Consider the following 26,729-nt stretch of genomic DNA (forward strand, 5'->3'; position numbering starts at 1 on the left):
TTAAGACACTGTCTCTCTTGCAAGCTTAGTTCCACCCATTACTCATAGAAACATAGAAAACTACAGCACAAAACAGGCCCTTCAGCCCCACATGTTGTGCCGAACCATATCCCTACCTTTTAGGCCTACCTATAACCCTCCATCCTATTAAGTCCCTTGTACTCATCCAGGAGTCTCTTAAAGGACCCTATTGAGTTTGCCTCCACCACCACTGACGGCAGCCAATTCCACTCGCCCACCATCCTCTGTGTGAAAAACTTCCCCCTAACATTTCCCCTGTACCTACCCCCCAGCACCTTAAACCTGTGTCCTCTCGTAGCAGCCATTTCCACCCTGGGAAAAAGCCTCGGAGAGTCCACCCGATCTATGCCTCTCAACATCTTGTATACCTCTATTAGGTCTCCTCTCATCCTACGTCTCTCCAAGGAGAAAAGACCGAGCTCCCTCAGCCTATCCTCATAAGGCATGCCACTCAATCCAGGCAACATCCTTGTAAGTCGCCTCTGCACCCTTTCAATCTTTTCCACATCCTTCCTGTAATGAGGAGATCAGAACTGAGCACAGTACTCCAAGTGGGGTCTGACGAGGGTCTTATATAGCTGCATCATTATCCCCGGACTCCTAAACTCAATCCCTTGATTGATAAAGGCCAGCACACCATACACCTTCTTAACCACCTCCTCCACCTGCGGGGCCGATTTTAGAGTCCTATGGACCGGACCCCAAGGTCCTTCTGATCCTCCACAGTACTAAGAGTCTTTCCCTTTATATTGTACTCCTTCATCCCATTTGACCTACCAAAATGGACCACTACGCATTTATCTGGGTTGAAGTCCATCTGCCACTTCTCTGCCCAGTCTTGCATCCTATCTATGTCCTTCTGTAACTTCTGACATCCCTCCAGACTATCCACAACCCCACCAACCTTCGTGTCGTCGGCAAACTTACCAACCCATCCCTCCACTTCCTCATCCAGGTTATTTATGAAAATGACAAACGGCAAGGGTCCCAGAACAGATTCCTGGGGCACACCACTGACGACCGGCCTCCATTTAGAAAAAGACCCATCTATACCCACTCTCTGCCTCCTTTGGGCAAGCCAGTTCTGGATCCACAGGGCAGCAGCCCCTTGGATCCCATGCCCTCTCACTTTTTCTAGAAGCCTTGCATGGGGGACCCTATCGAACGCCTTGCTAAAATCCATATAAACTCTCATGACTCTGTCAATCAACATAATCAAAAGCCAACTCTGCAACCCCAAGGGAAACCTAAGCAAACAAAAATGCATTAACCGGTTTGAACAAATACATTCCTGGCTAAAATCAGTCACTATCCTGCATTCTCAGCATTGGAACATAGGAATTTGGAGCAGAAGTAGGCAATTCAGCCCTTTCAGCCTCTTCCGCCAGTCAATCAGATCATGGCTGATCTCTTCCTGGTCTCAAATCCATCTGCTTACCTGTTCCTCATATCTCTTTAACCTGTTTTTTTTAATCAGAGATTTATCTATTTCCTTCTTGAAACCAGTTAATGATGTAGACACCACTGTGCTATGGGGCAGTAAATTCCACAAATTCACCACCCTCTGCGAGAATTAGTTTCTCCTCATCTCAGTTTTAAATCTACCGCCTCTCAATCTATACCTGTAACCTCTTGTTCGAGATCGCCTCACAAGAGGAAACATTTGGTCTACGTTTACTCTATCAATCCCTTTTAGTATTTTGTATACCTTGATCAGATCCCCCCCATATCCTTCTAAACTCCAGCAAGTATAAGCTTTCTTCATACGTCAACCCTTTCATCACCGAAATCAATCTGGTGAACTTCTCTGAACTGCCTCCAATGCCACCACATCCTTCCTCAAATAAGGAGACCAAAACTGGACACAATACTCTAGATATGGTCTCACCAACACCCTATACAAGTGAAACAACACTTCTCTGCTTTTATTCTCCAGTCCTTTGGCAATGAATGCTGCCCGCGGCCCAGACAAATCGGAGCCATATAAAACACAGCTAACTTTTAAACATACCTCTTACAAGAAACATGATAAAAATACATTTCCTCAAGCCACAGTATCATCTCAGATGAGCTGCATTCATAAAGAGTAATATGGGTAAATATACTTTAAAAATCAAAAATGTGTTGTTAGCAGCAGACTGAGTCAACGGATCCTGAGCTTTTGTGTTTTTTTCTTGGCTGCCAAGTGTCAACTAAACAAAGCTAATAAATGAATGCTTAAATAAAAGCAAAAATGAATGCTTAACCTCTGATCAAAATATGAAATGCATTCTGACATGAATAGTTTGATTTGCATAGGCCTTTGTTTTCCTTGAACTTAATCCAGTGAACAGTAAATGAAGTTATTTGCAGGAACCACCAAGATCCCAAACAAGTAATATTTTACTATTGAGCTCCATGTTCTGCACAACCAATTGATAAATTGCAAGATATTATTAAAAGTGAATTAAGTTTATTTTTTGGAATGGTAATACTTGTGAGCAATTTGCCTTTCAAACATGTCAAGCTTCTTTGTGTTGTGTTGGCCAAATGAAATGATTAATTGTCTCTGAAAGTGAGGACTGGCTGCAGCATCAGACTCCAGGAACTGGTAGAATTCCAGCAGGTTATGAATGAACATTTCTTGCAGCTCATCAGTTAAGATCACTGATACCTTTGGGCGCCTTCCACTAGAGGATATTAATTAATTCTGCTTACTGCACATCAAAAATAAGGAGTATTCCATTTGAGATGGAGGTGAAGAGATTTTTTTCCACTGAAGATCATGAGTCTTTGGCACTATCTTCCCAGAGAACGGTGGAGGCAGTATCATTGAATATCTTTCAGGCAGAAGTAGATAATATTTGACTCCCTTGTTAGTCAAGAATATATCAGGGATAGGCAGGTATGTGGAGTTGGTGTCGTGTTCAATCATATCAGTGAGTGGCAGAGCAGGCTTGAGGGGCTGAATGGCCTACTCCTAATTCATATGTTCATTTGTATGAACTTACCTCCTGTCACCAGTATTATTTTCTTGACTTTGAATATTTTTAATAGGATGTGCATCCATATTCAACGTGTGATACTGATATTTGCGACAGATAAATATTGAAGTTTTGTAGAAGTCGCTCTATTTTAATATATCAGTTGTTATTCTGCATAAAGAATTAAGTGTCTCTTATCCAAAAGCCAAGCAAGCAATGAGAGAAATATCTGAGTGTCAGTAAGGTCTGTGCAGCACGGGGAAAAGGGTGACTTTCGCTGTCTCTGGTTGTGCAACGCAAAAGGCCATCTGTCCGTGCATGCATTCTGTGATCTGTGGAACCCCTCAAGTAGTCAGTCTGGTGAGTGAATGAACTTTCAGAAAAGGATGTTGTGGCTCAGTTGATTTTGCGCCATTGACAGCGCAGAGCTGGCTGATGAATGCGGCAGGAGGCTGCGACTGAAATGTTCTTGTTTGGCCAACTATTTTTCAAGTTTACTAGAATGCTAATATTGTAGAACACACAAGATAACTTGGTGCTGATGTGGACTGAGTTCTGTTGCTGCTTTGCTGCTGTCATTTGTCTTCATTGCTGTTCCAATAATGGTGTGATTTTCACATGCAGGCCAACATTTATTTTTTAAAAATATAATGATTCAGCGCAGAACTGATGTTGTCACAAGAATCTCCCACCTTTTGCAGTTTATTTCATGCAAATGTATTTGAGATGTATTCTCTTGGATCTATTCAATTTTCCATTTTAGGCTATCTTCAACTAATGGGAGCTTTGTCTCTGGGGGAGCTGTGTCTCTGGGCCTTGTATGCTGCTTATCTTTAGCTGCTTTTATGTTGTGTTTAATGGGCTTGCAGTCTAAGGCTGGCTTTTTTTAAAAAGACTCTTTTCAGAAAGCCAGTCTTAATGAATCTGTCAAGGTTACTGTGGTGTTATTCTGGCTGGCTGGCTGCCTGTGTAAAATCAACATTTTAAGAGCCAGTGATCCAAGCATCCCATTAGATAGGGCATAAAAACAGATTGCCAAAAGGGAAATTGATATTGTTTCTGTTAGTAGTACCCGCTGATCAGTGCTGCACTTTGTTTTATTTAAGATACTACATGCAGTCTACTGACAATCTACCTTTTTGTACAATTCAATAGCTTTAATCAAGCAATGTTAATAACACAGTAAAAAGAGAACCCAGTGCAAGAGCTACATCACCAAGTATACTGGGGAAAGCAGCATTCCCAAGCTGTGTAACGGTATTCAGTGACCATTTCTTTCGTCACAATCAATCAGCTTGTCAACGTAAGAACATTTAAATATACTGTGGTGTAATGGGAGTGGTTTTCGGGAATTCCACTCATCTGTTTGCAGCTGTGTTTTGATCATTTACACAGCCATCAGATTTATTGGTCACTCAGCTGGATAATGCTGTGTAACATTAGCAGGTGGTTTATTTGCTATTTAATTCTAAAAAAAGTAGCTGAGATAAGTCAATGCTAGCCATATTTATGTTTGGGTGATATGTTGAAAGTTGATAAACTGAAGTAATTGCCAGGTCTTGTACTTGATGCCAGCAGTAACATTATTGTGAGATTTGTCAACCATGTTGTCTTGCGTTTCGTTTGCAATACTGTACATCAGTAATGTTTAATTTACTCATTATTGTACTCCAGTTAGTCATTTTTTTCTCAAGATTGTTGAGTCACAGAGCACAGAAAGAGACCGTTCAGTCCATCATTTCTATGCCAACTCTGCTATGTATCTGACAGTCCACTTGTCTATGTCCTCCTGAAGTCTGCTACTAACTTCTTCACTGTTCATTACATTTGAGTTTTGTGCCATCAGCTAACTTTGAAATTGTGCCCTCCATGTCCATGTCCAGGTTACTAATACAAGACCATGAGATGTAGGAACAGTTTAAAAATTGGCAAGTTTGAGTTTAAAAATTGTTAAGTCATGTTTCAGCTTTATAGAACCCTAGTTAGGCTGCACTTGGAATATAGTGTTCAATTCTGGTCATCACACTACCAGAAAGATGTGGAGGCTTTGGAGAGGGTAGAGAAAAGATTTAGCAGGATGGTAAATCTTTTGCCTGGTATGGAGGGCATTAGCTATGAGAGAGAGGTTGGAGAAACTTGGTTTGTTCTCACTGGAATGACGGAGGTTGAGGGATGACCTGATAGAAGTCTAGAAGATTATGAGGGGCACGGACAGAGTGGAAGCTTTTTCCCAGGTGGAAGAGTCAATTACTAGGGGGCATAGGTTTAAGGTGCGAGGGGCGAGGTTTAAAGGAGATGTACGAAGCAAGCTCTTTACACAGAGGGTGGTGGGTTACTGGAACTCACTGCCAGGGGAGGTAGTGGAAGCAGATACAATAGTGAGTTTTAAGAGGCATCTGGACAAATACATGAATGAGATGGGAATAGAGAGATATGGTTCCCGGAAGGGTAGGGGGCTTTAGTTCAGTCAGGCAGCATGGTCGGTGCAGGCTTGGAAGGCTGAAGGGCTTGTTCCTGTGCTGTTATTTTCTTTGTTAGTAGTAGGCCATTCGGTGAGATCACGGCTGATCTGATATAATCCTTAACTCCAATTTTCCACCTTATCCCTATAACCCTTGATTCCCTTACTGTCTGTCAGCATTGAACATATTTAACGACCCAGCCTCTACAGCCCTCTACGCTAAAGAATTCCACAGATTTACTACCCTCTGGGTGAAGAAATCTCTCCTCAGGTGTTACAGGCTAATAGGCTGGAGAAAATAGTTGTTCGGAGGGAGGATGTACTGGCAGTTTTGAATAAACTGAAGGTCGATAAGTCCCCTGGGCCTGATGAAATATATCCTAGGATTCTTTGGGAGGCAAGGGATGAGATTGCAGAGCCTTTGGCTTTGATCTTTGGGTCCTCACTGTCCACGGGGATGGTGCCAGAGGACAGGAGAGTGGCGAATGTTGTTCCTCTGTTTAAGAAATGGAATAGAAATGACCCTGGTAATTATAGACCGGTTAGTCTTACTTCGGTGGTTGGTAAATTGATGGAAAAGGTCCTTAGGGATGGGATTTACGACCATTTAGAAAGATGCGGATTAATTCGGGATAGTCAGCACGGATTCGTGAAGGGCCAAGTCGTGCCTCACAAATTTGATAGAATTTTTTGAGGAGGTAACTAAGTGTGTTGATGAAGGTAGGGCAGTTGATGTCATATGCATGGATTTTAGTAAGGCGTTTGATAAGGTCCCCCATGGTCGGCTTATGATGAAAGTAAGGAGGTGTGGGATAGAGGGAAAGTTGGCAGATTGGATAGGTAATTGGCTATCTGATCGAAGACAGAGGGTGGTGGTGGATGGAAAATTTTCGGACTGGAGGCAGGTTGCTAGCGGAGTGCCACAGGGATCAGTGCTTGGTCCTCTGCTCTTTGTGATTTTTATTAATGACTTAGAGGAGGGGGCTGAAGGGTGGATCAGTAAATTTGCTGATGGCACCAAGATTGGTGGAGTAGTGGATGAGGTGGAGGGCTGTTGTAGGCTGCAAAGAGACATAGATAGGATGCAAAGCTGGGCTGAAAAATGGCAACAGGAGTTTAACCCTGATAAATGTGAGGTGATTCATTTTGGTAGGACTAATTTAAATGTGGATTACAGGGTCAAAGGTAGGGTTCTGAAGAATGTGGAGGAACAGAGAGATCTTGGGGTCCATATCCACAGATCTCTAAAGGTTGCCACTCAAGTGGATAGAGCTGTGAAGAAGGCCTATAGTGTGTTAGCTTTTATTAACAGGGGGTTGGAGTTTAAGAGCCATGGGGTTATGCTGCAACTGTACAGGACCTGGGTGAGACCACATTTGGAATATTGTGTGCAGTTCTGGTCACCTCACTATAAGAAGGATGTGGAAGCGCTGGAAAGAGTGCAGAGGAGATTTACCAGGATGCTGCCTGGTTTGGAGGGTAGGTCTTATGAGGAAAGGTTGAGGGAGCTAGGGCTGTTCTCTCTGGAGCGGAGGAGGCTGAGGGGAGACTTAATAGAGGTTTATAAAATGATGAAAGGGATAGATAGAGTGAACGTTCAAAGACTATTTCCTCGGGTGGATGGAGCTATTACAAGGGGGCATAACTATAGGGTTCGTGGTGGGAGATACAGGAAGGATATCAGAAGTAGGTTCTTTACGCAGAGAGTGGTTGGGTGTGGAATGGACTGCCTGCAGTGATAATGGAGTCAGACACTTTAGGAACATTTAAGCGGTTATTGGATAGGCACATGGAGCACACCAGGATGATAGGGAGTGGGATAGCTTGATCTTGGTTTCAGATGAAGCTCGGCACAACATCGTGGGCCGAAGGGCCTGTTCTGTGCTGTACAGTTCTATGTTCTATCTCTGTTTTAAATGGGAAATCCTTACTCTGAGATTATATTATCAAAAAGACCAGTGTAAAATACATAAGAGAATGCCAGCTCCTGGAGGTCATCAATGTATGTCTCTCCTGTCTGATAGCCATACAGTAACACTCTAATTTCTCTCAATCAATTTCATACCCACTGTGTGCGTGCGTGTGCATGCGACAACATCCTACATTTTTCTTTCTCGTAGTGTTTTCAAATATGTCAAGTGAGAAGCACAAGCCACCTAGCATTTTAAATAAATCATTAGGAATCCATGTTCTAAAGTTACTGTATACCTTGCAATAAAAGCACAACTTGGGTGTTTCATTGGAACAATTACTTGTATTTCTATAGCTACAGCTCCTTTAGTATGGGTGAAAACTTGGCCACGGAGAGCATAAATGGAAAGGAGGAGAAAAGTAATGCAAGGAAGACTGGAATGGAAGAATGAAAGGCACAGGATGAAGCAGGGGGTGAACTGGACCATTGAGGCACTTGTAAATAAGGAAATGGATTTTGAATTTGTGTTTCTGGACCAGAATGTTTATTTGATAGGAAGATCCAAAATTGTCAGTTTTTATGATAGTCCCTGTCCCCTTATTGAGAGCCTGACTGCTCCCATGCTGAAGAATTGAAGCATAAACTGAACAGTGCTCATGTGTCCATGGGAAACTGGCCATGGAACTTTGCTGAGAACCTCCCCAAGTGTCTTTTGTCTAATTCTGATTTAATGTAGCTGAGAATGTATTCCAGGCAGAGCCTGCTCTTGATTGATGAGGATATCTTCATTATATTTGTCACAAAGAAACGAGCAGACACGTTTATTTTCAAATGGTCAGGAATTCAAGCCCGTGGATCCACTTTAATACAGGACAAACTGCAGTTATGACCCATTACTACTGCAAAGTAATTCCGTGGCAGTCATAACTTAGTTGTAGGAAATGTATACAGCTTAATCCACCAGAAATGGAGCTAAAAGTTGCTGTGAGGACCCAGTTGACCAGCTGTGCTCTTTCATAGAATCCCTGGTGCCGAAGGAGGCCATTTGGCCCATCAAGCCTGCACCGACAACAATCCCACCCAGGCCCTGTCCCCGTAACCCCACGTATTTACCCTTCTAATCCCCTGACACTAAGGGGCAATTTAGCACGGCCAATCTACCTAACCCGTACATCTTTAGACTGTGGGAGGAAACTGGAGCACCCAGAGGAAACTTATGCAGACACAGGGAGAACATGCAGATTCCACATAGACAGTGACCCAAGCTGGGAATCGAACCCAGGTCCCTGGTGTTGTAAGGCACCATAGCCAGCCACCATACCGTCTTCTTTGTTGGAACCAATGGGACAGCATCTTATCCTCCTCCCACCTCCACTACCACACTCTGCACTGATACTAGTCTTTATAATATATATTGGGGTGTTGTAAATTAACTCAGACCAATGATTGTAAGTGCAAAAGAGACTTTCAACAACAGCCGAGTACTTGTGTCATCTTCTCTTAGGTACGTGTGGGGTTAATGTTACCTTGTGCCTGAAATCATTCCCAGTGCATTTGAAACCTCAGGGAATGCATGAAATTGTTGGGATCTTGTTGTACTTTCAAGAAAGGAGGGAGAGAGGAAACAGGGAATTACAGAATCGCAGTCTTATGTCGGGGGAGACTGTGATATAGTCATAATGTCACTGCACTAGTAGTCCAGAGGCCGAGGTTAATGTTCTGGTGACACATTCAAATCCCACCACTGCAGCTAGTGTAATTTAAATTCAATTAATAAATCTGGAATACAAGGCTAGCTTCAGTGATGGTTACTGCAAAATTATCACTAATTGTTGTAAAAACCTATCTGGTTCACTAATAACCTACAAGGAAGAAAATCTGCCACCCTTGTTTAGTCTGGCCTACATGTGACTCCAGATCCACAATAATGTGCTTAACATAGAGTCATAGAGGTTTACAGCATGGAAACAGGCCCTTTGGCCCAACTTGTCCATGCAACCCCTAAATTCATGCTAAATTCTCCCTTGGTGTACCCGAACAGGGGATTTTCACAGTAACTTCATTGCAGTGTTAATGTAAGCCTACTTGTGACACTATTAAAAATAAACGTTAATGCCCCATATCAAATCTCCCTTTCCTCTTGGACCCAGAGTCCAATATGAATCTATCCCTGGCCCCTTCCTCTCCCTCATCTACGTGCTATTCTTTTGTGGCATAACATACATGCCAAGGCTGGCCACCATTCATGATTTCTCAACTCCCTTTTGATGTTAACCAACATCAACACTAACATGGGGTGGTACAGTGGTTAGCACTGCTGCCTCACAGTGCAGGGGCCCAGGTTCAATTCCGGCCTCGGGTGACTTTCTGTGTGGAGTTTGCACATTCCCTCCGTGTCTGCGTGGGTTTCCTCCAGGTGCTCTGGTTTCCTCCCACAGTCCAAAGATGTGCAGGTTAGGTGGATTGACCATGCTAAATTGTTCTTTAATGTCCAAAAATGTGTAGGTTAAATGGATTACAGGCCGGTGAGCCTAACGTCTGTAGTGGGTAAGTTGTCAGAAGATATTCTGAGAGACAGGATCTACAGGCATTTAGAAAGGCAAGGACTGATTAGGGACAATAAGTATGGTTTTGTGAGTGGAAAATCATATCTCTCAGATTTGATTGAGTTTTTTGAAGGGGTAACCAAGAAGATAGCTGAGGGCAGTGCAGTCGATGTTGTCTACATGGACTTTAGCAAGGCCTTTGACAAGGTACCGCATGGTAGGTTGTTGCAAAAGGTTAAATCTCACGGGATCCAGAGTGAGGTAGCCAATTGGATACAAAATTAGCTTAGCGTTCGCTGGGGCTTAGGGGTGATCTTATAGAAATCTATAAAATAATGATGGGCATAGATAACATAGAAAAATAGTATTAGACAAACTAATGGGGCTAAAGGTAGTTAAGTCACCTGGCCCTGATGGCTCACATCCTAGGATCCTAAAAGAAGTAGCCACAGAGAAACTGGATGCATTGGTTGCAATTTTCCAAAACTCCTTGGATTCTGGAGAAGTACTCATTCAAAAAGGAAGGAAGGCAAAAAGCAGGTAAATACAGGCCGATTAGCCTAACATCTGTTGTTGGAAAAATGTTGGAATCAATTATTAAGGAAGTAATAGTGGCACATTTGGAAAATCATAATCTAATTGAGCAGAGTCAGCATGGCTTCATGAATGGAAAATCATATTTGGCTAATTTATTAGAGCCTTTTGAGGAAGTCTCAACCAGAGTGGATAGAGGGGGACCAGTAGATGTGTTGTATTTGGACTTCCAAAAGGCATTCAAAAAGGCATCTCACAAACGGCCGAATGGCCTCCTTCTGCACTGTCAGAATTCTATGATTTTGTGAGGTTACGGGGATAGGACCTGGGTGGGATTGTTGTCGGTGCAGGCTTGATAGGCTGAATGGCCATCATCTGCACTGAGGGTTCAATGATTCTATGAAAATGTTAAGTCATAAGATAAGAGCCCATGGTGTTAGAGGTAGTATATTGGCATGGATAAAGAATTGGCTAATGGCCAGGAAACAATGAGTGGGGTTAAGGGGTTATTTTTCAAGTTGGCGACCTGTAACCAGTGGGATCAGTGGTGGGACCACAACTGTTTATAATATGTATTAATGACTTGGAGGAAGGAAACACATGTACTGTAGCCAAATTTGGTGGAAAATAGGTGGAAAGGCAGGTTGGGAGAGGGATACAAAGGGAGAGGGATGCAAACAATTAACAGAGATATTGAAAGGTTAAGTAAGTGGGCAAAAAGTTGGCAAATGGTGAATAATGTGGGAAATGTGAAGTTGTTCATTTTGGAAGGGAGAACAAAAGAACAGCATTATTTAAATGGAGAAAAACTGTAGAAAGCTGTTACTCAAAAGGGACTTGGGGGTACTTGTGCATGAAGCACAGAAAGCTAGCACACAGATGCAGCAGGTAATCAGGAAGGCTAATAGAATGTTGGTCCTTATTTCAAGGGGGTTGGAATATGAGTAGGGAAGTCTTGCTGCAACTGTACAAGCTACTGGTGAGACCACATCTGGGGCACTGTGAGCAATCTTTGTCCCCTTATTTAAGGAAAGATATTATTTCATTGGAGGCAGTTCAGGAAAGGTTCACTGGGATGATCTCCAGAATGGAGGGATTGTGCTAGGAGGACAGGTTAAACAGGTTGGGACCCTGCTCATTGGAATTGGAGAAGTGATCTTGTTGAAATGTGTAGGATTCTTAAGAGGCTTGACAGGGTAAATGCTGAGAGGATGTTTTCCCTCATGGGAGAGTTTAGGACCAGAGGGCTTAGTCTCAGAATAAAGGGACACCAATTTAAGACTGAGATGAGGAGGATTTTCTTCTCTGAGGGTTGTGAGTCTTTGGCACTCCATGCCACAGAGAGATGTGGGGGCAGAGTCTTTGGGCGGGATTTTATGGCCTCGCTCAGGCAAGACCAGAAATTCTTACCCGAGGTCAACCGAGATTTCCTTTGTCGGACCCTCACCCGCTCCGATTCCGTGGCGGGTGAGGTGGTAGAGTTCCGACCACTGTGTATATGAGATATGGGAATCGAGGGTTACGGGGAAAGTGGATGTGAGGAATGTTGGATCAGCTATGATCCTATTGAATGGCAGAGCAGGCTCAAGGGACCGAAAGGCCTAGGCCTGTTCCTGTTTCTTGTGGCTTGTAGTCTAACTCTTGGCTGCCTTCTGCCTCGCAAATCTCTCAGCACAAGAGCAATTGTTTGGCAACAAATGCTAGCCTTGGCAGGGGCACCCACATGCCATTAAAAAATACATTTAAAAGGTTGGGACTGTTCTAGAATTGAAGGAATTTTGGACAATCTTAATCATCCCATCCACTATCACTGCACTTTTTCTTTTGGAACCCTAGGATGTAGGCCATCAGGTCCGGGAGATTGTTGGATTTTACTCCCTTAAGTTTATTTGTACTTTTTCTCTGCTGATATTATGTACCTTATCTTCTTTATTCTTATTCTTATTGACCCCCTCACTACTCTCTATTTCTAATAAATAACTTGTGTTACCTACTGTGAAGGCGGACACAAAATAATTGCTCAATATTTCAGCTAGTTCCTCTTTTCCTCCCCACCCTCTGATAATCTTGTCTATCTCTGCCTCTAAAGGTCCAACTTTATCTATTCAATGTGTTTATATTTCTGGTTAGTTTACACTTGTATTCTATTTTTCCCTCCTTGTCAACTTGTCAGCCTTTAGCTGGTTTCCTAATCATCAAGCTTACAACTGTTCTTTGCAACATTATAAGCCTATTCATTTAATCTAATACTATCCTTAACATCTTTAATAAGCCATAGATGGATCTTTTTTGCTGAGTTGTGTTTTTCAGTGGAACTATTTTTGTTGAATGTTGAGTCCTTTCTTTAAACGTTTCCCACTACTCATTTTTCACCATACCTATTAGCCTATTTACCCAATCAACCTCAACCCGGTCTCTTTCATACCTAAGTAAATGGCTTTGTTTAAGTTTAAAATTATTGTTTTGGACTGGAGAATATCACTTTTTTCAAAACATAATATGGAAGTCAGTTGTATTCTCACTTTTTCCCCAGCGAATCTTTAAATATGAGATTACTAATTAAACCCTGCATCATTGTACGATACTAGATCTAAAATAGCTTTATTCCTAGTTGGTTCTAGAATTTATTGTTCCAGGAAACTGTCAGAAACGGGTGGCACAGTGGTTAGCACTGCTGCCTCACAGCGCCAGGATCCCAGGTTCAATTCCGGCCTCGGGACACTGTCTGTGTGGAGTTTGCACATTCTCCCCGTGTCTGCGTGGGTTTCCTCCAGATGCTCCAGTTTCCTTCCACAGTCGAAAGATGTGCGGGTTAGGGGGTTGATTGGTCATGATAAATTGATCCTTGGTTTCAGGGGGATTAGCAGGGTAAATGCGTGGGGTTATGGGAATAGGGATTGGGTCGGTACAGACTCGATGGGCCGAATGGCATCCTTACTGTAGGGATTCTATGACTCTATGATTCAAAAGTTTTCTCTAAATTTATCTTCCAATTTGATTAACCCATCTTTGCCAATTTGATTAATTTTCATATAGACTGGATCATCGTCTCCAACAATTATTTTATTGCCTTTGCTACGTGCTCCAATAATTTCTCGCTTAACGCTCTTTCCAATGGTATAACTACTATTAGGGGGCCAATAAACTAGTGTTACTCACCCTTGCTATTCCTAATCTCCAGAACTGATTCTTCTTCCTGAACTGAGCCCAGATTCTTCTCACTGCTGCCCTTATGTCATCATTGTCTGTCAGTACTATTACCTTTTTGTATTAATATCCAAGTTTATGAAATACCACAAGTGTAGCGGGTGTAATAAGATTAGGAAAAATTGTGCCACAACTGAAATGTAAATAATAGAAAATTTGCCATGATTGTTGTCACCAATGTATAAAAAGGTGAAAAATAAACTGTTGAACACTTAAGTGTGATATAAAGCTTCGATCATGATCCAGAATCAATTCCAGCTAATCAAGCAGCATGTCCTAACCATCTTTTCTTAGTTTAACAACAATATATAGCTGAACTTGACCCCTATTTGTTTGTTTCTGAACAGGAGAGAGCCACCGCGTTCCTTGGGTCTCTTTCAGCTGCCAGGAGGAGATGTTCTTCTTACACCAGATGGACAGAGGGAAGGAGCAGAGACACCTGGGACAGAAACCTGGAGGTTCAATGACCTTAGCCAACCACGATCCAACACAAGCCTGAAAGTAAGGTGCAAATTTGTATAAATGATTGAGCTTTCATAGTGCAAAGAAATATATTATTTCTGGACTGCAAAGAGCTGTAGACACGTTAGGTGAGTGGGCAACAGGATGGCAAATGGAGTACACCTGGAACTATGAAGTTATTCACTCTGGTCATAAAAAAACAGGATATATTTTTTAAAGCTGAGAAAATGGAGTGTTGATGTTCAAAGAGACTCGGGTGTGCTTGTGGAAGGCATTCAGAAAGTTAGCATGCAAATGCAGCAAGCAATTAGGAAGGCAAATGACATGTTGGCCTTTATTGCAAGGGGATTGTAGTACTATTAAGAAGTCTTGCTCGAGTGGTACAGGGTTTTGGTGAGACCACAGCTAGAGTACTGTATGCAGTTTTGGTCTTTGCATTTAAACAAGGATGTATTTGCATTTGAGGCAGTACAGCAAATGTTCACACAATTGGCCCTGGGATGAGCGAGGGTTATTCTATAATGAGGGGCTGAGTAAACTGTATGTTTGTATACCCTGGTCCATTCTGATCACACAGTAGACCACTGTCCTTCCTATGGCATCTTTCCATACAAGCCCAGGAGATATAAACCTTCCCTATCATCCTTCCCTTCTCATTGTCCAAGGCCCCAACCATTCCGTCAGGTAAAACAGTGATTTGCTTGTACTTATTTCAATTTTGTATACTGCATTTATGCTCATGGTGTGGCCTCCTCTACAATGGGGAGACTAAATGCAGATTGGATAACTGCTTTGCAAAACACCTCAGTTCAGAGCGCAAGCCTAACGCCAGGCATCATGTTGCCTTCATTTTAATTTTCTACCGTGCTCCTACTCTGCTCTTGGCCTCCTGAAGTGTTCCAATGAAGCTGAATGCAAGTTCGAGGTGCAGCGCTTCATCTTTCAACTAAGAACTTGACAGCCTTGCCAACATTGAGTTCACCAATTTTAGTTTATAACCTCTGCCTCCAGGTTGTTGTTTCCATTTTTTAGTGTTCTTCCCCCTCTCGTTTGTTTTGCTTTTGGACAGCAACTTTTAACAATTCTGCTATTTACACCTCCTCTGGACACATCTTTTATTTCCTTACTTGTTCCATTACCATTTTGGCCTGGCACCATCAACTCTTGTCATTTAATCTTGTCTTGCCTTCCACAGATCTATTATAAACCTTCAATACAAACATACGAATTAGGAGCAGGAGTAGGCCATTGGGTCCCTCGAGTCTGCTCCCCCATTCAACAAGATCATGACTGATCTAATTGCAGCCTCAACTCCACATTTATATCTACCCTTGATAAGCTTTGACTCCCTTGTTAATCAAGAAATATCTACCGCTGCCTCAAACATATGCAATGACCCTGCCTCCACCACTGTCCGGGAAACAGAGTTCCAAAGATTGGCTACCCTTTTTTAAAAAAAATATTCTTCCTCGCCCTCTTATTTTTAAACTGTTCCCTACTTCTAATTTGCCCCATGAAGAGAAACATCCTTTCAGCATCCCTATCAAGTCCACTCAGGAACCTGTATGTTTCAGTAAGATCATCACTCATTCTTCTAAACAGCATTGGATACATGTCGAACCTGTTCAACTTTCTTCCGTGGTTAAATGAGGCCCCCACTATCCCAGGTATGAGTTGACTGAACTGTTTCTAATGCATTTATATCTTTCCTTGAATAAGAAGACCAAAACTGTACACAGTATTCCAGATGTAGCTTCATCAGTGCCCTGTACAACTATAGCAAAACATCCCTACTTTTATATTTCGATTCCCCTTGCAATAAACAACGACATTCTATTTGCCTTCCTAATCACTTCTTCTCCTTTCCTACTCTTAACTTTCACAAATGTAACCGCTGGCTGTGATCATTTGCATATTTAAAATGTTTTGCATTTGCAGTATCTGCAGTGCAAGCTCCTGTTGTACTTGACATTTTTGTGACATGAGGCACACAGAAGCTTGTGAAACATTTTTCTATCTTCAGCAGTAAGTCTTGTATTCTTGCAGATGTTTCTGTGTTTTCTCTCCCTTGTCTTGGCTCTTCCATCTGTTCTGCCGCTGTTCCCTACTTGCCAAATTGACCACTATCTCACGCAAAGAGCCAAGTGGAAGATGGGAAGAGATAAAAGGAGAAAGTCCGCTTGGTGTGTTGCTAATGGATATGGCTGCTGTTACCATGCTGCCCACTATGGTAATGTAGGTACCATGAAAGCAAATAAATATGTATATAAAATTGCACCCATAAAGTGGCAGGTGATATTGAAGCACTCTCTCTATACTGCTATAGAGTGCTAGCTCACATAATGTATGGAAATCATTTGTGATCTGAATCAAAAAGTTTTATTTCACCTTTTGATTTCTTTAAGACTGCTCCATAATGAACTCTTGGCCTGGATTCTCCGATCTCATTCACCCCACCACAACCGCCAGCGAGAGCAGAGAATTCGACGCTCAGCTGAAACTCCATTCACTGCAACGGGAGTGGAGAATCCCAGCTGCAGGCGAATTGGAGAAGTCTGGCCCTTGTGTCTGATAAACTCATTCTAATTCTGTTTCAACTTGAGAATTTGTCTGGAAGCTTTGTGGATTTCTGCAAGGAGCTGGTACGAATCCGAGCATCAATGCACAGTGCAGAATATGTGAATCTAAGCATCCAAACGATAATCCGGATACCTTCTTGCATAATGGCAAAATACTGCAAATGTCGGAAACCTGAAATAAAAACAGAAAATGCAAATTAAGCAGCATCTGTGGAGAGAGAAACAGAGTTAACATTTTAAGTCCTAATGAAGGAACATTTACCTGATCTTCACAAATACTCATAGAATCATAGAAACCCTACAGTGCAGTAAGGGGCCATTCAGCCCATTGAGTCTGCACCGACCACAATCCCACCCAGGCCCTACCTCCATATCCCTACATATTTTAACCGCTAATCCCTCTAACCTACACATCTCAGGACACTAAGGGGCAATTTAGCATGGCCAATCAACCTAACCCGCACATCTTTGGACTGTGGGAGGAAACTGGAGCACCCGGAGGAAACCCGTGCAGACATGAGGAGAATGTGCAAACGCCACACATAGTGACCCGAGCTGGGAATCGAACCCAGGTCTCTGGAGCTGTGAAGCAGCAGTGCTAACCACTGCTACCGTGCCGCCCTACTCCCCGAGTGCTTCTAGCATTTTGTGTTGTTATTATTTCCTTCAGAATTTGAACAGTGCTTTTCTGCTATCTCGACAAAGGATTTTTTTTTTGTTCACTCATGGGACGTGGCTGTTGCTGGCTAGGCCAAGCCAGCGTTTATTTCCCATCCCTAATTGCCTTTGAAGGGGCAGTTGAGACCAAACCAGGGTAAGCATGGCCGATTTCCTTCCCTAAAGGGCACTAGTGAACCTGATGGCTTTTTACAACAATGGTCATCGTTAGACTTTTAATTCCAGATTTTTGTTGAATTCAAATTTCACGATCTGCCATGGCAGGATTTGAACCCAGGTCCCCAGAGCATTACTCTAGCTCTCTGGATTACTCGTCCAGTAACAATACCATTATGCCACCGCCTCCCCTAATGTCTTTGGGGTGTGTGGTGCAGGACTTGCTAAATGAGAAGTGAAAAGTGGATTTAGGTAGCTAATTAATATTCGCATCACTTTTCTAAAACCTTAATTTACTGTAAAAGAAATTGCTGTGCCTTCCTACCTTTATTTCTGGACTGTTAAAGTTTGAAGTACTTCTGACAGGAGTGGCCACAAGCAGCACCAGCAGTTGAATACAAGTCTATAATAACACTGAGACAACTACAAGGAAAGTGCAGGGAATTACATCAATTTCTATATTTGTCCTGAGATCTAACTGAAGCTTTTGTCATTGTGAGCCAACCTGGCCTATGGCATTTGCTCTCCAAGCTGGCACGTCCAAACTATTCTGTCAAAACTCATTTCAGTCCTTCTGTAGAGGATAACTGATTTTCCCAGTGACGGAAACTAATTTTCCTGTACACTAGCGGGGACTGCAATTGAAATTTTCACAGCTTTATAACTTTTGCACTTAAAAATGACTGACATTCAGAGCATAAGAACATGAGAATATAAGAAATAGGAGCAGGAGTAGGCCATCTAGGCCGTCGAGCCTGCCCCGCCATTCAATAAGATCATGGCTGATCTGAAGTGGATCAGTTCCACTTACCCGCCTGATCCCTATAACCCCTAATTCCCTTACCGATCAGGAATCCATCTATCCGTGATTTAAACATATTCAACGAGGTAGCCTCCACCCACTTCTCCACTATTTTTGGCCACTCTGTACGCATCGGTCTTTAATTTAATACTCTCCTTAATTTCCTTCGTTATCCACGGCTGGTTATCCCTTTTCTTACAGCCCTTCTTTATTACCGGAATATATTGTTGCTGAGTACTGAAAAGGATCTCCTTATAAATCCTCCACTGTTCCTCAGCTGTCCTACCTACCAGTCTGCTCTCCCAGTCCACCTTAGCCAATTCAGCCCTCATCCTATCATACTTCCCTCTGTTCAAACAGAGGACAGTGGTATGGGACCCTACTTTCTCCTCTTCCATTTGTATCAGAAATTCGACCATATTGTGATCACTTGACCCAAGAGGGTCCTTCACAAGAACATTCTTAATTCTACCTACCTCGTTACACATTACCAGATCTAAGATAACTAGTTCCCTCGTCAGTTCTGTTACCTACTGTTCAAGGTAACTATCCCGACGGCATTCTAAGGACTCTTCCTCCATCCCACCCCTTCCAACTTGAGTCAGCCAATCAATATGCAGGTTGAAGTCCCCCATGATTATTGCCGTTCCGTTTTTGCACGCATCCATTATTTGCTTGTTTGTAGCCCTCCCCACCTCAACATTATTATTTGGGGGCCTATAGACCACGCCCACTAGTGTCTTTCTCCCCCTACTATTCCTTATCTCTACCCATAACAATTCCACGTTTTGTTCCTTAGAGCCTATGTCATCCCTCACTACTACCCTGATATTCTCTTTTATTAACAGAGCTACCCCATCACCTTTTCCTTCTTGTCTATTCTTCCTAAATGCCTGATACCCCTGGATATTCATCTCCCAGTCCTGGTCTCCGTGCAGCCACGTTTCTGTAATGGCCACTAGATCATACCCATTTGTGCTGATTTGCACCATCAACTCATTAACTTTGTTCCGAATGCTTCTTGCATTCAGGCAAAGTGTCTTTATTCCAGCTTTTATCTGGACCCGATTTGATGAAACGCTATCAACTTCTCCCTCACCCTCTACTCCTTTAACTACTTGAATGCCCTCATTCACTTGCACTCGCTCCCTCTCCTCTACCATTGATTTCGTAATTCCTCTTATCTCTGCACCCTCCCCCCCATAAATTAGTTTAAAGCCCTATCTACAGCCCTAGTGATATGATTCACTAGGACTCTGGTCCCAGCACGGTTCAAATGGAGACCATCCCATCTATACAGGTCCCATCTGCCCAAATCCTGGTGCCAATGCCCCATGAATTCGAACCCATTCCTTCCACACCAATCCTTGAGCCACGCATTCGTCTCCTTAATCCTATTAACCCTGCGCCAATTTGCGCGTGGCTCAGGTAGTAATCCAGAGATTACCACCTTGTTGGTTCTGCTTTTTAATTTGTTCCCCAGCTCTTCGTACTCCCTCTGCAGATCCTTAGTTCCTGTTTTGTCTATGTCATTGGCACCTACATGGCATTACAGCATTAGAGACTGGATCATCATGTGACATTTTATTGTCCCTGTCCATTGACATGATGTTGATAATCCAGACAGTAATTAGTCTGTGCTGAAAATACTGTTCATTTATTGTGTGGAATTACAGATCACCCATCTTCACTTGATCCATCTCGCTGTGAACAAATCAATTCAACTGTGCCAGCTGGGTTCCTTCCTGCTGCATTCCCTGCTCCATTACTTAACATTGATTGCAGCACACAGCTTGTTACATATACAGTGCCTGCCTCCTGGAGACTGTAGCTCGGGTGCAGTGCAAACTCAGTCTATGGGTAAAATACATTTGTTTCACTGATATATACCATTAAGAGCCAAAAGCAAACTGAGTGACAGTGATTTTCTTACTATGGAGACATCTGGATTTTAATTGGGTATTGCTTCACTATTTTCAATTTTTCTTCACTTCTCTTTTAACACAGCAGACTGAGTGAGCTGTTTTGGGCAATAATGATTTTTTTTCTCACTTTATTGCTACTTCTGCTTGAAAGGCAGTCACATGGTGATTCCATTTGCAGCCAACATGACTGAGAATTTATCTAGAAACATAGAAAATAGGAAGGGCTATTCAGCCCTTCAAGCCTGGCCCGCCACCATTCGTTGTAATCCTGACTGATCATCCAACCTGTTCCCACCTTCCCCATATCCCTTGATCCCTTTAGCCCCAAGGGCTCACCACTGTCTGCGTGAAGGCATTTCTCCTCATAAGAACATAAGAAATAGGATCAGGAGTAGGCCATCTAGCCCCTCGAGCCTGCCCCGCCATTCAGTAAGATCATGGCTGATCTGAAGTGGATCATTTCCACTTACCCGCCTGATCCCCATAACCCCTAATTCCCTTACCGATCAGGAATCCATCTATCCGTGATTTAAACATATGCAACGAGGTAGCCTCCACCACTTCAGTGTGCAGAGAATTCCAGAGATTCACCACCCTCTGAGAGAAGAAGTTCCTCCTCAACTCTGTCCTAAACTGACCCCCCTTTATTTTGAGGCTGTGCCCTCTAGTTCTAGCTTCCTTTCTAAGTGGAAAGAATCTCTCCACCTCTACCCTATCCAGCCCCTTCATTATCTTATAGGTCTCTATAAGATCCCCCCTCAGCCTTCTAAATTCCAACGAGTACAAACCCAATCTGCTCAGTCTCTCTTCATAATCAACACCCCTCATCTCTGGTATCAACCTGGTGAACCTTCTCTGCACTCCCTCCAAGGCCAATATATCCTTCCGCAAATAAGGGGACCAATACTGCACATAGGATTCCAGCTGCAGCCTCACCAATGCCCTGTACAGATGCAGCAAGACATCTCTGCTTTTATATTCTATCCCCCTTGCGATATAGGCCAATGTCCCATTTGCCTTCTTGATCACCTGTTGCACCTGCAGACTGGGTTTTTGCGTCTCATGCACAAGGACCCCCAGGTCCCTTTGCACAGTAGCATGTTGTAATTTTTTTCCATTTAGATAATAATCCAATTTGCTATTATTTCCTCCAAAGTGAATAACCTCGCAGTTGCCAACGTTATACTCCCATCTGCCAGACCCTCGCCCACTCACAATCCTTAATGATCTATCCCGTATCCTCAGACTGTGACCCCTGGTTCTGGACTCCCCGCCATCAGGAATATCCTTCCTGCATCTACCCTGTTTAGCAGCAAGACATCCCGGCTCCTGTACTTAATTCCTCTAGCTATGAAGGCCAACATACCATTTGCTGCCTTTACCGCCTGCTGCACCTGCATGCTTACCTTCAGTGACTGGTGCACAAGGACACCCAGGTCTCGTTGCACATTCCCCTCTCTCAATTTATAGCCATTCAGATAATAATCTCCCTTACTGTTTTGCTACCAAAGTGGATAACCTCACATTTATTAAACTGCATTGGCTATGCATCTGCCCACTCTCTCAACTTGTCCAAATCACTCTGAAGGACCACTGCATCCTCCTCACAGCTCACCTGTCCATTCAGCTTTGTATCTGCAAATTTGGAGATATTACATCTCGTTCCCTCACTAAATTATTAATATACATTCTGAGTAGCTGGGGTCCTAGCACTGATCCTTGTGGTACCCCATTAGTTACTGCCTGCCACTTGGGAAAAAGACCAATTTATTCCGACTCTTCAACATAGTGCATGTTCTTTTCCTGTTCCATTCTTCCCTCATGAAAGTTTGAGCAACATTTTCATTGGGTGTCTGAAGCTCCTGCCTGAATCAGCACCAGGGATCCAGGTTTGATTCCGGCTTTGAGTGACTGCCTGTGTGGAGTTTGCACATTTTCCCCATTTCTAAGTGGGTTTCCTCCCACTGGAGGCAAGGTCATTGCTGAAGATGTTTCTGCCTCAGACACTGACCTGAAGGATTTCTGCAGTGATTTACTAGAGTTGAGATAACTGACAACAACTTTGTGCTAGTTATGACTCCAACCAGTGGAGAGTTTTCCCCCCGATTCCAATTGACTCCAGTTTTGCTAGGGCCCCTTAATGCCACACTCGATCAAGTGCGGCCTTGATATCAAGGGCAGTCACTCTCACCTTGCCTAATGCCACCAAGCTTAGTGAAACCTACTTTGCAATAGGAAAAAACCATACAAGACCAAGGTGAATCTTGCTTTGAGGGGCCAGAAGGTTAATGAAGAAATCTGGGTTTCTGCTTACCCGAGCTACTCCCTGTTTTTTTTTTACCCATGGCACGTGCTGAAATATTCTTGCCGTGACCTATCTGAGTGCTGGTGGATGGCCAATGGATGTCCAGTGCCTAATTATTATTAGCCATCTTATTGCTTGTATTAAGTGGTCAGTTGGCCATCGAATGTAAATGAGATTTGCTGGACATTCTGCTGATGATTTTGATCAAGGTCATTGTTAAATTAGGAAGTAATGATTCAGGGACCCCCTTGGCTTCAATAGGAAGGAAGATAAAATTGAGGATTGTAATATTGCTTAAGGCAGGATATGACCATACAGCTCTTCCTCCATTCATTATGATCATAGCTGATCTTGGGCTTCATTTCCACTTTAATTTGCACTGCTCCCAATATCGCTTGCCTCTCTGAGAGACCAAAAATCAATCTATCTCCGCCTTAAATACATTCAGTGACGGTGCATCCACACTATTGTAGGACTGAGAATTCTAAAGATTTAAAATCCTTTTAAATGAAGAAATTTTTCACCTGTCCTAAATGATTGGCCCCTTACCCTGAACTGTGCCTCCATGTTCTAGATTCCCCAGCAGGGGAAGCAACATCTTGGTATCTACTCTGTCAATCTCCTTCATAATCTTGAATGTTTCAATTATATCTCCTCTCATTCTTTTAAACTCAAGAGAATATAGACCCAGTTTCCTCAGCCTCTCATCATAGGACATCCCTCTCAATTCGGGCCAATTGAGTGAACCTTCGCTGTATTGCCTCCAAAGCACTCCACCTCTACCCTTTCTTAAGTATGAGGATCAAAAGTGCACACTGTATTCCAGGCATAGTCTCCCATAGCACCGTGCAATTGTAACAAGACTTCTTTATTCTTCCACTGCAATCCTCTTGCAATAAAGCCAACATGCCATTTGCCTTCCTCATTGTTTGCTCTTATCTGCATGCTAACTTTTTGCGTTCTTGTACAAGTACACCCAAGTCCCTCTGAACATCAACATTTACAAATTTCCTATTTTCAAAAATATTCTGCTATGCTATTATTATTAAAGTGAATAACCTCACACTTGCCCACATTATATTTCATCTGCCACATTGTTGCCCACTCGCTTAACTTGTCATAGAATCATTGAAACCCTACAGTACAGAAAGAGGCCATTCGGCCCATCGAGTCTGCACCGACCACAATCCACCCAGGCCCTACCCCCATATCCCTACAGATTTTATCCACTAATCCCTCTCACCTACGCATCTCAGGACACTAAGGGCAAATTTTTTAGCATGGCCAATCAACCTAACCCGCACATCTTTGGACTGTGGGAGGAAACCGGAGCACCCGGAGGAAACCCACGCAGACACGAGGAGAATGTGCAAACTCCACACAGACAGTGACCCAAGCCGGGAATCGAACCCAGGCCCCTGGGTCTATAATCTCTGTGCATCCTCTTTGTGTCTTCCTCACAACTTGCATTCCCACTAGCTTTGTACTGTCAGCAAACAGATATATTAGGACAAATGCATGAATAGGATGGTAATAGAGGGATATGGTCCCCGGAAGGGTAGGGGGTTTTAGTTCAGACGGGCAGCATGGTCGGTGCAGGCTTGGAGAGCCGAAGGACCTGTTCCTGTGCTGTAATTTTCTTTGTTCATTGTTTTGTTCTTTGTATTACTTTCCATATCTTTGTCTAAGTCATTAATATAGATTGCAAATAGCTGAGACCCCAGTACTGCTTCCTTGTCTCTAACCAATCCTTTATCCATGCTAATAGATAAGGGAGTAGAGGGAGAGGGTGTTCGCGACTCATCAAAGCGGGTCCAGATAAAAGCTGGAATAAGGACACTTTGCCTGAATGCACGAAGCATTCGGAACAAGGTATATGAGTTGATGGTACAAATCAGCACGAGTGGGTACGATCTAGTGGCCATTACAGAAACGTGGCTGAAAGGTGACCAGGACTGGGAGATGAATATCCAGGGGTATCAGGCGTTTAGGAAGAATAGACAGGAAGGAAAAGGTGGTGGGGTCGCGCTATTAATAAGAGATAATATCAGGGTAGTACTGAGGGATGACATAGGCTCTGAGGAACAAAACGTGGAATCATTATGGGTAGAGATGAGGAATAGTAGAGGGAGAAAGACACTAGTAGGTGTGGTATATAGGCCCCCAAATAATAATGTTGAGGTGGGGAGGGCTATAAACAAGCAGATAAGGGATGCGTGTAAAAACGGAACGGCAATAATCATGGGGGACTTCAACATGCACATTGACTGGCAGACTCAAGTCGGTAAGGGTGGAATGGAGGAAGAGTTCTTAGAATGCTGTCGGGATAGTTTCCTTGAACAGCATGTTACGGAACCGACGAGGGAACGAGCTATTTTGGATCTGGTATTGTGTAACGAGGTAGGTAGAATTAAGGATCTTATTGTGAAGGACCCTCTTGGGTCTAGTGACCACAATATGGTCGAATTTCTGATTCAGATGGAAGAGGAGAAAGTTTGGTCCCAAACCAGTGTCCTCTGTTTGAACAGAGGGAAATATGATAGGATGAGGGATGAATTGGCTAAAGTAGACTGGGAGAGCAGGCTGGCAGGTAGGATAGCTGAGGAACAGTGGAGGATTTTTAAGGAGATCCTTTTCAGTTCTCAGCAAAAATATATTCCAGCAAAAAACAAGGATTGTAAGAAAAGGGAGAACCAGCCGTGGATAACGAAGGAAATAAAGGAGAGTATTAAAATAAAAACAGCTGCGTACAGAGTGGCCAAAAATAGTGGAGAAACAAGTGATTGGGAAAAATTTAAGAAACAACAAAGAGAGACTAAGAAAGCGATAAAGAAAGGAAGGATAGACTATGAAGCTAGGCTAGCAATTAATATAAAAAATGATAGTAAAAGTTTTTATAAATATATAAAAAGGAATAGAGTGGCTAGAGTGAATGTTGGACCCTTGGAGGACGAGAGGGGGGAGTTAATAGTGGGAAATGAGGATATGGCTGAGTCTTTAAATAAGTTTTTTGTGTCGGTCTTCACGGTGGAGGACACAAATAGTTTGCCAAATATTAACGATAGAGGGTTGGCAGCAGGAGAAATACTTAATACAATTAATGTAACCAGAGAGGCAGTGCTGGGTAGACTAATGGGACTGAAGGTGGACAAGTCCCCGGGTCCGGATGGAATGCATCCCAGGGTATTGAAAGAAATGTCAGAGGTAATAGTGGATGCGTTAGTGATTATTTATCAAAACTCGTTGCATTCTGGGGTAGTGCCGGTTGATTGGAAAACGGCTAATGTTACGCCGCTGTTTAAAAAAGGAAGGAGACAAAAGGCGGGTAACTATAGGCCGGTCAGCTTAACGTCTGTAGTAGGGAAAATGCTGGAATCCATTATTAAAGAGGAGATAGCAGGGCATCTGGATAGAAATGGTTCGATCAATCAGACGCAGCATGGATTCATGAGGGGAAAGTCGTGCTTGACGAACATGTTGGATTTTTATGAAGATGTGACTAGGGCGGTTGATGGAGGAGAACCGGTGGATGCGGTGTTTTTGGATTTCCAAAAGGCGTTTGATAAGGTGCCCCATAAAAGGCTACTGAAGAAGATTAGGGCACACGGAGTTGGGGGTAGTGTGTTAAAGTGGATTGGGGACTGGCTATCCGACAGGAAGCAAAGAGTCGGAATAAATGGGTGTTTTTCCGGTTGGAGGAAGGTAACTAGTGGCGTGCCGCAGGGATCGGTACTCGGGCCGCAACTATTTACCATTTATATAGATGATCTGGAGGAGGGGACGGAGTGTAGGGTAACGAAGTTTGCAGACGACACAAAGATAAGTGGAAAAGTGAATCGTGTGGAGGACGGAGAAGATCTGCAGAGAGATTTGGACAGGCTGAGTGAGTGGGCGAGGATATGGCAAATGGAGTATAACGTTGAGAAATGCGAGGTTATACACTTTGGAGGAAATAATAACAAATGGGATTACTATCTCAATGGAAACAAATTAAAACATGCTACCGTGCAAAGGGACCTGGGGGTCCTTGTGCATGAGACGCAAAAGCCCAGTCTGCAGGTACAACAGGTGATCAAGAAGGCAAATGGGATGTTGGCCTATATTGCGAAGGGGACAGAATATAAAAGCAGGGATGTCTTGATGCACCTGTACAGGGCATTGGTGAGGCCGCAGCTGGA

At 43.1% G+C, this 26,729-nt stretch overlaps 1 protein-coding gene across 8 annotated transcripts in view; it reads left to right on the top strand.

Annotated features, from left to right (window-relative positions):
- The window catches only part of LOC144501818 (C-Jun-amino-terminal kinase-interacting protein 4-like), a 274,627-nt gene that overhangs the window by 157,571 nt on the left and 90,327 nt on the right, over positions 1 to 26,729 (top strand). For all 8 annotated transcript variants that reach the window (XM_078225869.1, XM_078225866.1, XM_078225865.1 and 5 more), the window contains exon 5: positions 13,992 to 14,145. In XM_078225869.1, the coding sequence (XP_078081995.1) occupies positions 13,992 to 14,145 (154 nt within the window). The remainder of the gene's footprint in view (positions 1 to 13,991; positions 14,146 to 26,729) is intronic.

Source organism: Mustelus asterias, chromosome 12, assembly GCF_964213995.1.
Source record: "Mustelus asterias chromosome 12, sMusAst1.hap1.1, whole genome shotgun sequence".
Taxonomy (NCBI): Eukaryota; Metazoa; Chordata; class Chondrichthyes; order Carcharhiniformes; family Triakidae; genus Mustelus; species Mustelus asterias.